The following is a 12,973-nucleotide window of genomic DNA, read 5'->3' as shown; positions in this document are numbered from 1 at the left end:
TTCAAACACTTGTCACGTATATCTTCATCTTTGCTGGAAAGAGTTGGTCTTTCGCTGCTCGCAACTCCCTGATTTCATTCCTTTCTATTTCGTGAACATAAAGCAGAAAGCAAAAGGGAAATGGCTCAGGTACGGATAATCGTGGTTGTATGAAAGAGGAACGGGTTGTTAAATTCTGTCGAGTACATGAGTGACGTGTGAAAATGATCGAACTCGAACGAGAGTTATTAATAACATCGAGATTTATTTTATACATATATATATATATATATACCGTCTATAGTATATATATATACTGTTAGTATTTATATTGTAGTCGAGAGCGTACTTATTGGAACAAAGTTCGACACGAAGTACGGTATATGAAAATGAGTCATTATATGGCACATGATATGTACATTATACGGTAGATTCAGGAGTAGAGCGACAGCTTCTCTGTCTTTCTCTCCATACTTTTCCGCCGTTGATTTTCCTCGGGGGATTGATGTTATTTTGCTAGTTTAATTTTTCTCTTTTTCTTTTCACAGAGTTACGCAAAACTTGGAAATCAGGCATAATATTTTCAACTGGAATCGTTCGCGTTCTTTTCATTTGCCTTGATTCTTTGTACGGGAAATTATCTTTCTCTTTCATTTACGTGCCAGATGGACTTCGTAATGCGTCGTTAATTGTATGAATTGTCTTCGAAAGCAACGTGGCAAAGTCTTGACGGTTAATAACGGTTTCGTTTGCTTCGCCAGCAATGAGAGAGAAAGAGAGAGAGAGAGAAAATAATGCACGAAAGGCCGTGAAAGTATTTACAAAATCATTTTTCCCCGTTGGTAATTAGCTTTCGGGAGAATGAAAATTAGCTCTGACAGCTTGACTGTCCAAGTTTCGCATAGCTGTATTAATATGTATGTATATTATGTATACGTAATAGTTGTCTCGTTATACATACTATTAAGTTTCTACATTGTCAGGCAATTCAACTATGTAATAATGCTTTATGATATGTCTTTATTATATTCTTACATCTTTTAGCACTTGGAACCTTACTTATATCTACATTTACCTGTGTATATACATACATACACTCTGACGAAACGAATTTATTCGCTTTCTCGACGTGGATGCTAAAAGATATTACAAACGATCGAAGGAAATATTACAGCTAAATTTATGCAGCTTTCAAAACGGTTCTACAGCTATCAAAATATTTCACATTTTATACCACAGGTGAACGTTAAAAATTTTCAAATAATTGGCAAGCCGGTAATAAAGTCTGTAACGATTGCAAGTAACGTTGCCGTACATTGTTCGCTCGTTTTTTACTTTCGATTTTAAACACACGAAGCGTATAAGTAAGGTTCTAAAATTTGACGAACAATTCATTTTGGCTTTTGTCATAATCGTGTATGAAAATTTAAATTACATAATCAATATTTCTATCAAAATAATTGGTTGGTGTCATTTTTTTTCTCCTCCTTCTACGCGTACAATGTAATTTAACTTACGTGTTTTTCTGCGTCTGCCTGCCTCTATGGAGGTGTGAGTCGATCGTGTTACGTGTACACATTTATCCTTTCTACACGGAATGTAACGGCGTTGATTCCGAAGGAGCGGAACAGCTGGGGCCAAGAAAAAAGAGTGATAGGTACGTACCTACGATAGGCATTGGGCAACTATAATATGCTTATACACAACTATCGCTAGATTTTTCAACGGTTTCGTCGAGACTAGACGAACATTCCTTACAATAAAATAACAAATGATATAGTAAAAAGATTGAAAACAAAGTTGTATCAAATACGTCGATGTATGTACTGCAAGTTCAAAGTTTGAAAAAAATCAAGATATCGAAGTTTGCAAATTTTAAAGCGTCTCGCTTCACGGACGAATGAAATAAACTACAAGCAAATCAAACCTGCGTACAAGCGATTTAAATAAAAACTATACGTCATAAAAATGCGTCTGTGTCTAGACGCTGAGAGAAGAGAGAAAAATTGTCGAATCAACTGAAATAAATATTTATTTGCGTCCATTCAAGATGCGTTGGTCTGAACCAAGTGTTTAGTTGGACTAGGTACCTAAATCAACTAGACATTTGGCCAGATCAACGGATCTTAAATTGACACAAATGAATATTCAATTCACCGCCCTCGACCGCACATTTAGTCGATTCAACGACTTTTTTCTCTCAGTGTATGTATACGTATACTATATATACTATATGTCCGTATATTATATTGCACTAATAATTTTTTTCCCCTTTAACTACATACATATATATATATATTTATATATATATATGTGTGTGTGTGATTTCTGTATTTAATTTTATTTTTTTGCTTTTTTTTTTTTTTTTTTTTGTCGACTAAAAAATACTTAATCCTAAGCGCATATGTACAATTTAAAAACGACCTGTATTCTATTTCGTATTTATAATATTTATAGGTATTTAATATGTATGCGTGTGTGTCCGTATATTATACGTAGTTATCAATATAAATTTATGACAACGGTTTCCCCCGCAATATATTCGTATCGTCTCTTTGATCATCGTTTAGGTATCGCTATTGCTTAATTTCGTCGCCGGCATTGGATTTAATTAATCAACGTCGATTACGCACGGCAGTAGGTATATGCAACGCCGCTCGCATAATGCGTAAGTAATTATTCCGGTTACGACAATGTGGATTTCAACGGCCGGACGTGAGATGCGATCGGCACGCGTGAAAGCGTTACGCGTTCGTTGCCAACCGGGATAAAATAAGTAAATCGTTCGATGGAGAGATATGATACAGGATTGGGACGAAGCGCTTCTTAAATTCTCGTCTCGTCTAATTTCAGGCTAGATCCGATTACTTATACGATACCTCATACGTAAATACGCCTGTATATGTGATCCTACGTACACCGACCCCGTATATTATTTATATACATATACAGAATCTAGGTGATTAAATTATGTCATAGTACATATATGTACAAATTTATGCATAGCATCGAGATCGCGATTTTCGATCACGCTTAAGGATCGATTAATCGTTTCTTTCGTTCTTCACCTTACTCGTTTAAGCTTTTAATTTATACATATACATATATATATATATATATGTGTGTATATGTATGTATTATATGTACATTGTTGTTATATATATATATAGGTATTTCGGATTTGAAGTGATTGATTATTTTTTTTTTTTTCACACTTTTCTTTTCACTTCTATATATACTTCTATAACCATATATTTATTGTTTTATTTATCAGATTAATTTTCTAATAATAATAGTAATAATAATAATAATAATAATAATAATAATAATAATAATAATAATAATAATAATATTCTATGATAAATCTACGGTGTATTGCTTCATTATGATATGATACAGTCTTTTTACTGATTGTCCAATATCACTACGTAATTTTTATATTTATACATATACAACGTATATCCGTGTATATACTATGCATGTATACAACGCATACGCTTACCGTGTAATTACGTATGGAGGTATACATATACATAGTGTATAATTGATTATTATTTGCACACTACTACACTGCACCGAGCGTCATATAATTTAAGTTATAATAATTGTTACGTGTTTAATTGTTTATTATATTAGTATATTAATATCACTTCCAGCACGGACTTTCCGCGCTTCGATTTTACAATAAATACGTAAGGTATAATATCATGTGTTCCAATTTTTATTCTTTCGTTTATTCGTTTCTTTATCTATTTAATGATTACGTTTTGTTTCTCTTCATTTTTCGGCGTACCTTTTCTTCGCTTTTTAAATGACGCTATTTTTTATTTTTTAACGTTTTGTTGTTGTTGCTGTTGTTGCTGTTGTTGTTGTCTTCTTTCTCCAAATTTTATACAGTGCATTATTACGTTTTAAATTGTACTCTCCAAATGTTTAATCGTTTTAAATCGTCCATCGATATTATTAGTATATATATATATATATATACACGCATGTACGTATATGCGTATATGTGTATATAACGAAAACTTAGTATTATTACCCGTTCACCCGCAAAATTTCAACTGCAAGCTAAGGTAAGGTGCTGCATATACACGCTACGTAGGTAAATTGTAGGTTTTTTCGTGTCTCGCAATTCTTACAACTGGTTGCGATCGCTCGTTGTTCAGCCATCAAGGAGAGGTTATTGCAGTTTTAAAGGACCAAAAAAAAGGGGGGGGGGGGCCGATTAAAAGTATAATATACCGGATCGATGAATATAAATATTGTTTCGTTGTTCTCCGCTAATTTAAAGCAAATATCTACAATCTGACTAGGAGGTACACAATATCGACTAGAAAGTATAATATTTCTTTACCGATTCGATCATATAATCTTAGACATAGGCAAGAAATACGTATCACAGGTCCGCAAAAAAAATATTTTTCCGTCAGCTGCATGGGATGTTTTTTGGTAAATATTATTCTGAATTCAAAAATGATTTCCATTTCTCTCCGTCACGTACGGTATTCTTGAAAAATACAAGGTGTTTGCATAAAACACAGCGTAACAATAATGAAAAACACCATCATTTCACTACAACGAACTAAGCAACGTTTCTTATAAAATTAAACAAACAATTTCTTTACGAAATGTATTTCATATTCCGTGTTCATTGTTTTCGCCCACGAAACCTTTTCTTCTTCTCTTTGACAGACCGTTAAACAGGTTTGTATTTATTCTCGAGTCTCACTCTCGACACACATCAAACGGAAGTAAGAAATCACTTTTGCGCAGAATTTTTCTAATCAAGAACAAGATACCAGATTTCGAATAAAAATCGGGAGTTCGACTCTAAATGAAACTACAAGCACGAGTTGAATAAAAAACCTGACGCGATGCAACCTTTTGAGTATTCTTTCCGATTTCGAACCCCGTGCAGTTGTTCGGTCGCAGACCCGTGTGATCGGGGATCGCAGTTTCACTTTCATCACCCGCAACGTTCTCGGCTGTGAGCGAGAGCGACCTACGCAGCGCGATAACACCTCCGGTCACAGAGGGTATAAATTCGGGGCTACTCGAGGGTCGGATCCAGGATATCCGTGGCCTGTGGCAAATTGACTATGGGCCCGCCGTCAGCCCTGACCGAAACTCCGTGAAGCGAGTCTAGGGCCAGCCCTGATACTCGCTAAGGGGTTCGGGCTTCGGTTCAAGGTTGGGCGGCGGGTACAGTCAGTTTTGCTGTCACAAGCCGCCCTCGGGTCAATGCTGGGCGGCGAACTTCATGCGCTTCTGCTTCTGCCGCTGGTTGCAGAACCAGACCCGAACGACGTTCTTCTTGAGGTCGAGCTTCTCCGCGATCGCGGCTATCTTCTCGCCGGACGGGCGTGGCTGGACCGCGAAGTAGGCCTCGAGGGATCGCTTCTCGGGGGCGGCGATGCTCGTCCGTTTCCGCTTCTTCTCGCCGGCCGGAAGTACCGAGGGCGCGTCCGGGTCCCGCCGCTTGTTCTTCGCCTGGGCTTCCGCCTCCTCGAGCCACGCCTGGAGGATCGGCTTCAGGGCGATCATGTTGTTGTGGGAGAGAGTCAGCGACTCGAACCTGCATATCGTCGACTGGGACAGCGCCCCGACGCCCGGGAGCTTAAGGTTGGCCAGCGCCTTGCCGACGTCGGCTTGCGTCACGCCGAGCTTTATGCGACGCTGCTTGAACCTCTCGGCGAAGGCCTCGAGCTCCCGCGGATCCGTGTCCGCGTCCGGGTGAAGACCGGCCGCCGCCGCCGCCGCCGCGGCCGCCGCCATCGCCGGGTGGTGGTGGGGGTGGGGAACCGTACCCCCTATGTTTGCGTGGTGGTGGTGTCCCATCATCCCGTTCATTCCCCCGTACACCGAGGGCCCGTGGATCCCCCCGTGGTGGCCCGAGCCGCCCCCCGAGCTGTCCGACATCGGGGTCAGCGTCGTCATCGAGTTCGCCGGGTCCAGCATGTCCAGGCTCTCCATCCCCGGGTGGCTCATCTGGAACACGTCGAATCGCTGGTCAATTTTTACAACATATCGCCGGTTTGTCCCGGAGTAAAGAGATGTTGTATCCTTCGACGTATCGTGTATACCTACGATTAAGCTTACACATTGATCATTGACATCGTCATCCTGGCTCAGGATTGACCGATTGTAAAGGAGCTTCGATTTGTTACAACGAAGAATTCGACCGTTCATAGCATTTCGCTGTTTTTCCTGAACCATAAAATTGCTTAGAACTTTGGGAAATTATGTACAATATGTACACTAGGGTGTGCTGAAAAATAAAAAATAATTTTTTTTTTTTTCAAACCTGCATCAAAACTTCGGTAACTTCTCAACTAGAATATCTTAGCCAAATATGAGCTCTGAATATTGATATTTAGAGATGCCTGTTTTATTTTTACCATATTCCATTCAAATTACAGGTAAAAAAAATCGGATAGTTAAAAAAAAAGTTTCTCGTAAACGACTCGACTTATAAAGTATCTAAATACTTTCACTTATAGGAAAATCGGTTAAAGTAATAAAAATTCTGTCTTGGTACTTTTTATAGAGTGAGTTTCTTATTAAATTTTTTTTTTGCCACACCCTAATGTTCACGGAATCAGGCAACGCTGGGTCATTTAGAAACATTACCTCAAATCAATGAGTATATTTTATATACAGTGATTCCATCAACTTTGCGAACATTTCAGAGATCGTTCAAGCACAAATGCAACCTCTACGATAAATTTCCAAAGTTCGCTACGATTTCGTCGTCCTAATCAGTAGACAAAAACATACGATGTAAAATGTGATTCGACCCTTCGATCGGTGCACCGTATCGTTGACATAAATTTTTAACAACCGTCCCTGTACTTGAACTCGAGGGATATAATATCAAAGAAGAATACGAAGGAGTTATCGACACGATCGGAGTACCTGCAACTAATCAATTCGATGGTTCCTTCCGTTACATCGCCGTTACATTGAATTCTACGAAAAAACAACACGCGTGCTAACTCAAAGGGAATACGGAAGAGAAGCAGTGGTAGCGGTCGGTGATACGAAAGACGGCAGTGGTTTAGTCGAGTGTTGGTCAGCCGTCCGCCCGGGAAAGGAGTAAAAGGCAGACGGCCGACTCGTGGCCACTTTTACTACTGCAGCCTGCAGCGTCTTCGCATTGAGCGGTGGTGATAAAGGCTCGCGTGAGTCAGCCGGGGGCTAGAATCGGCTGCTTTTAGTACTTGCAGGCGGTGCTCCAGTTTCCTGAAGGAAATAACGGGGATACGCGAGTCAACCGCAAACAGGGCGAACGAAGCGCACGTAACCTGCATCGAGATAATCGCCGAGCTGCACGTTCGTGCGGTAGATCTGCAGCTCCGCGTCGACTTTGATAATTCAATTTCCGACTTCCCCATTTTCGCTCCGGGCAACGGCGCTTGGGAATTCAACCTGGAGGCGGAGGACCGCCGGTGCAGCAGTCGATGGTCTTCGCCACGCGCCTACGCGATGGGGGATACAAAGTGGAGGGGCGGAGAAGGGAATGGAAGGGAAGGGAGAGGTCTCGGCCTGGCTATCTATCTCCGCTCTAATCAATTTGTATTATTCTACCAGGGCTAACATCAACTCTTATTCAATCAAAAGTTAAGAGTTACCATTGTTCACTTTGACCGGGTAAAGCTTGTTCACCCTGCAGCGCGCTACGATCATCCCGTTTGTACGAGTGTACTACACGTTGCCTTTGGTGGTATATTTTCGTTACCGCTTTTCGTTCTAATTTGTTTTTCCAGGTGGTTTTTAACGGTTTACACGATACCCCGGGCTTATTTGCTTTACCCTAATTCACGTACTACACGTAATGTACTTTTATACTTTACATTGTACCCAATTGCACTGTATATTGCGAAATTTATCCGTACATAGGTAATGTATACAAGATTGAAATCCCGAGTTCAATCAACATTACCTATTATACTTTACAGCCGTAATAAAACGAACGAGTTTTACTTTCTTCTTTATCTCAAACAATGTACGTATGACGAGTGAATAATAAACGATTGTCTACAAATTATTACCAAGCATCAAACCGTACTCTAAAATTATCCGCGTATGAAAAAATCGGAACATAATCAAGTGCCTGGTACAAATTTAACTCCTTCGTCGTCGGGGCACGTGCACCGCGATCCTCCTCGATCCGCGAAATTGATCATTACACTGCACAGCAGCGAGATACACGCGGCGTCAACATATCGTGACACGAACTCTCCCCTGCAGGGCGCACATAGAACGGGGATCAGTTTGCCTTCCGCGTAATGGTTAGCGTTTTTATGGTGTTCAGGATACGCGGGAGCTTCGCGGCGTCGTTGCGTTACAACCACTACGCACAATTACGCCTGGCACGTGCGACCAGGAGCGCGTATACTACTGCTATCCTATACATACCGTATATACCTACTATCTACATACATATACAACATATATATGTATATATACGCAGAGCGTCGCGACGCCGCGGAAGGAATAAGGCAGGCAGGCAGGCGCCCTATCCGCTGTGTAGTACCTACATCGACTCGCTGCGCGACCCCTTACAAATTATTTATGAGCTTGCTTCATATTTTTTCCTCGATCCGCCCCGCGCTGTCTTCTAAAAATCCCCGCTCCGAGTTTTTTTCCTCCTTTTGTACGATACTCCGCAGGTGAAATGTCTCCAAGACGAGACGTTCAGCTTCCGAGGCCTCGCGTCATGATTGCTTGCATTTTCCGTTTTAGTTTGTTTGCGTTTTTTTTTTTTTGTTTTTTTTTTTTGTCGTTCTTTTCGCGCGAACCGGAGACGCTTCGAAATTTTCCCCAACACGCACTCCCGCAGTACTATTGCAAGGGCGTTGCAGCCAGACTCCGGGGACCCCCGCAATATTTCATCATCACGGTGACGCGCCGCCCCGCTGCGGCAGGGGTTGCAGGGTTGTGCCTGTCGCACTTCTGCACCGATCCCCCGAAAATACGCGTGCCTTATGCAGTGGACATGGGTATACGAAACTCGTTACAAGGGCTCGTGGGCACCGGGACAGAGGAGACGAATTACTTTATTGAATTCGCCACCGTGCCCCGCATTTCGTGAGCTGAAACTGGTGATGGAACGAATATTCGCATTCGCAAAACGCGTGCGAACGTTTTGCGAATATGATTGTCGCAAACGCTGCATATTTTTCTTACAAGAATTATGAAAATAATAATAAATCAGAGAAAGAACATTAGTTTGACGATGAACTTTTATTATAAAAGTTTGTCTTCACGTTTGAATCACACTTCTGACCTCAAAATTAATTTCTTACCGTTATCAATTTGTCATTAAATAATTAAACAAACAATCGGCTTGGTTCGGATCAGCTCGGCAATTTCCGGAATAAAATGCAAACGGTGATAATGTGTACCTGCGACTTGCGCGGTGTGCCTGTCGGTCAATCAATCGTAAAACTCTTGTCCATAGAGAAATGGCGCCATATTTAAAAATGTATATTCGCATTCGCATTGGCGAATAGTCCAAAATTTGCGGAGCGGTACGTGGATATCTACACGTGCAGATTTCGCCACGGTGTTTGATCGCCATCTGCTGCTAGTCGAGATCAGCGCTCGTTTAAAACGGCAATTAGGTGTAGAAAAAAAAGAAAAAAAAAAATTAAAATAACTAAACAAACGCGTGAAAAGTAAAGCGAAAAGCGGACTCGGAGAGAGCTCGGCGACGAGGTTATAGGTATACCTGTAACACATAAATCGTACCCGCTGCTTGTCACGCGACGAGCTGAAAAGCTTGTTTGTTCCCGATTCAGTCACGCCACGGTCATTGCAGGTACTTCTCAAGTCTTTTTTATCATTTTTTCTCTGTCATATCTTGAGTTGTTCTTTAAACAAAGAAAAAAAAAAAAAAAACAAACAGATATCTTCCCGCCATGATTATAACCGCGGAGAAGTTGACATTTTTTTTCACTTGGAAAATAATCCGGCAATTTAGTGCGTACTTAACCCTATCCTAACCACCTTTTGCCAATTTTCTATCCCCTGAATCGTCGAATCGCAAATTGTCTGATATCTTGCGGCGGAATTAACTTTCGTAGATCGATGCACATGCGATGCATCGGCCGAAAATGTGGCGCCGAAGTGTGCTTTCGGTCAATGTGTATAACAAGAATAACAGGGTCCATATATATATTAGACTGGCCTTTCAAACAAATGTTTATTCTGCAAGTTGAAAAATCTCAAGTTAACCTTGAAGAAAGAAGACGCTCGTAGTTTCAATGCTCTATCTCAGTATTAAGAGGTGCCGGTAATTTTTTTTTACTTTTTCCATATATTCCACAGACCAATTTCTAGGATATATGTTTCTTTGGACGCCACGTTGAATATTCCATAATGAGAAATTGAAAATTTTTGAATAAAGAGTATTTTCTTCAATCCCAGATTTATTTGTCTACCGTTTGATTTTTTTCTGAATCGTTATAAGATTCAAAACGATCAAAGTTTGAAAAGAAGTAAGATCTTATCTTTTGAGAAAAAAATAAACAAAATGCAAAAAAATTACCGACACCCCTTAATAGTGATACAGTGGACAAAAGCTTCGAGGATCTTCTTTTTTCAAGTCAACTTAAGATTCTTCAACTTGGAGCGTAAACATTTTTTTCAACGGCCAGTCTGATACGTATATTTGAGTGTCTGGTATACGCGCTTTCGAGAACAGCACGAGCTTCAACGATTTCGACGCGGGTATAAGGGACGCGATGTATTGACAAGGAGCAAACAGAATTAACCGGGTTCGCCGGGTGGTTCTCTTATTTGTTTGTGTTTGGAATCGCTTCTGTCTCTCTTTGTCTCTTCCCTCCCCCCTCTCGCTCTCTCTCTCTCTATCTCTCTCTCGCTCGCCCTCCGGCAGTCTGTTCGTTTGCTCACCAACCGTTCGATCATCGAAAGAAACTTGGAAGAAATGGACTTTTCAAAGTACAGAGCAAACGTTGCAGATTAGCTATTATAGCAGCCAGGCGAACCGAGTGTAAAAGCGTTGTGTATCCACTCGAGGCTTTTCATCGTTGAAACACGATCAAGACCTGATATTAAAAGCTGCACCAGCTGTCGTCAAGCGAAAAGAATTATACTTACTGCGCAAAATATAACACACATGTGTAGGAGTCGCGAGAATGCCGGGCGTTCATTTGTCGTGAAAAAAATGTGTGAATATTGAATGCGCGGAAAACAGATACGAATGAGTACAGTAGGTGTAACGAGAATGGAAGAAAAGTAAAAAACAAAAAAAAATAAATAAAAAAAATAAAAGAAATTAAAAAAAAAAAAAGTAAACCGAGAGTGAGCCATGAATAAGCTATCCCATTATCGCTTCCTCTTTTATTCAAGTGCCTCACTTTAACCCCGTGTCATTTCCCCGGTAATTTTGACGTGTGTAACAGTCGACGTTTCGAAACCGGAAACCCGGTGAGCGAATGGCGAATATTGCCTCGAGGTAATAAAATAAGTAGATTATATACTTTGGTTTCGGACTCACAAAGAGATGTGATTGTACCTGGTGATGTGGCCGGTTGTTTGGGTGCGGGGTTGGCATGTGGGCACCGTGATGGTAAACCGCCACGGGGTCGTGCTTCAAGGGCATCGGGGTGCCCGCGTTGTGCTTTCCGAGGTCAGCAGCGAGGGCTTCCGCTCGCGAGAGAAGACCATCCTGAAGACCTCCGTTCAATCCGCCGAAGATGTCACCCTGGAATTCGAATAAAATCGGAGGTTAGCTGCTGCGGAACGGGTAAGCTTTAAGATGAGCTTTTGAAGTGGCTTGGACTTAGGGTGCTCCTTATTATCCAGATCTGTGTTAAATCATTCGAGAGAAATCTGTGTAAAGTTTCAAGCCTCTGGGTCAACTGAAACACGTGCCTCTAAGCTCCGAAAGTTTTCAATATAAAATACGTGTAGGTTTTAGAAGCAGTTATTTCGTTTTCATTGACTTTGGTATAAATTGGGGGACCGATTTAAAATTTGGCAGAGTCGTTGCTTGTAGTGATAGGAACAAACGTTGAATATTTCAAAATTTTTATAGTTATTTTTCCCTTATTCCCTACAAGACTGATAAAAGTGACGCTGTCGAGCTTATATATAAAAGAAAATACATTATAAAATTACGATAAAATTTTGAAATTTTCAAGCCTTGTTCCTATCATTACAAGCATCGACTCTGCCAAGTTTCAAATCGGTTTCTCAATTTATACCAAAGTCAAAGAAAACGAACTAACTGGTTATAAAAACTACACGTATTTTGCGTTCAAGACGTTCGGAGCTCAGAGACACGTGTTCCAGTCGACCTAGGGACTTGAAACTTTACGCAGATCTGTTTTTCTGCGGGACGTCCCGATGAAAATTTTCCCGACTCCCAAATAAGTACCACCGTAAAGCAGGTAAACGTAATTCGAATTCAGCATATAATGCGTAGGTAGAACCACGAATGCGGGTATATTTATGACGAACCGAAGAAGCCTGCCGCGAGGGTGCTCTTCGATCAATGTTTCACGTGAAAACCGCCACCGGTCGTGGCCTGCTTCGATTATTTATGAGCTCGGGGCTTCTTTCCGTACAACAGTCTACCACTTTACGTCGTAAACTCTAACGGCCTGCAAACGGCCGGCCAATCCGCGGCCAATTGATACGCGAGCCGTGCCTGTATAACGATCGTCGAATCTTGAATCTGATGAGGCGATCAAACATGGCCGGTACACGGGCGGGTTTGCGGTGAAGAGATAACGACCGGGTAAAAACTAATTGAACGCGTACCAACCGTACAGTAGTAGGGTTGACATACTTGCAGCCGGTGCTGCACGCGAAATTCACCCCGATGCGGAGGGCTGGGGTTAACGGTGATAGTTTGATTTTACGCTCTTCAAATATTCATGGACACGTAATTCATGACGCGGCGCTGATAATGCGGACAGACACAGAGAGACACTCGAATCCAAACTCTCCGCCACGTCGT

The 12,973-nt window shown here is 41.2% G+C and overlaps 1 protein-coding gene across 2 annotated transcripts in view; it reads right to left on the bottom strand.

Annotated features, from left to right (window-relative positions):
• Nucleotides 1-224: 224 nt before the first annotated feature.
• LOC107216954 (inhibitory POU protein) overlaps nt 225-12,973 on the bottom strand; it is a 34,724-nt gene continuing 21,975 nt past the window's right edge. The window contains exons 3-4 of one of the 2 annotated variants that reach the window (XM_046731397.1): nt 11,507-11,713; nt 225-5,970 (exon numbers count right to left, since the gene is read on the bottom strand). In XM_046731397.1, the coding sequence (XP_046587353.1) occupies nt 5,221-5,970; nt 11,507-11,713 (957 nt within the window). In that variant the 3' untranslated portion in view covers nt 225-5,220. The remainder of the gene's footprint in view (nt 5,971-11,506; nt 11,714-12,973) is intronic. The other variant, XM_015654292.2, reaches the window with a different exon arrangement.

The sequence above is a fragment of the Neodiprion lecontei genome, chromosome 2 (genome assembly GCF_021901455.1).
Source record: "Neodiprion lecontei isolate iyNeoLeco1 chromosome 2, iyNeoLeco1.1, whole genome shotgun sequence".
Taxonomy (NCBI): domain Eukaryota; kingdom Metazoa; phylum Arthropoda; class Insecta; order Hymenoptera; family Diprionidae; genus Neodiprion; species Neodiprion lecontei.
Note: the sequence above shows the minus strand (reverse complement) of the source record. Positions and strands in the feature narration are given on the sequence as shown.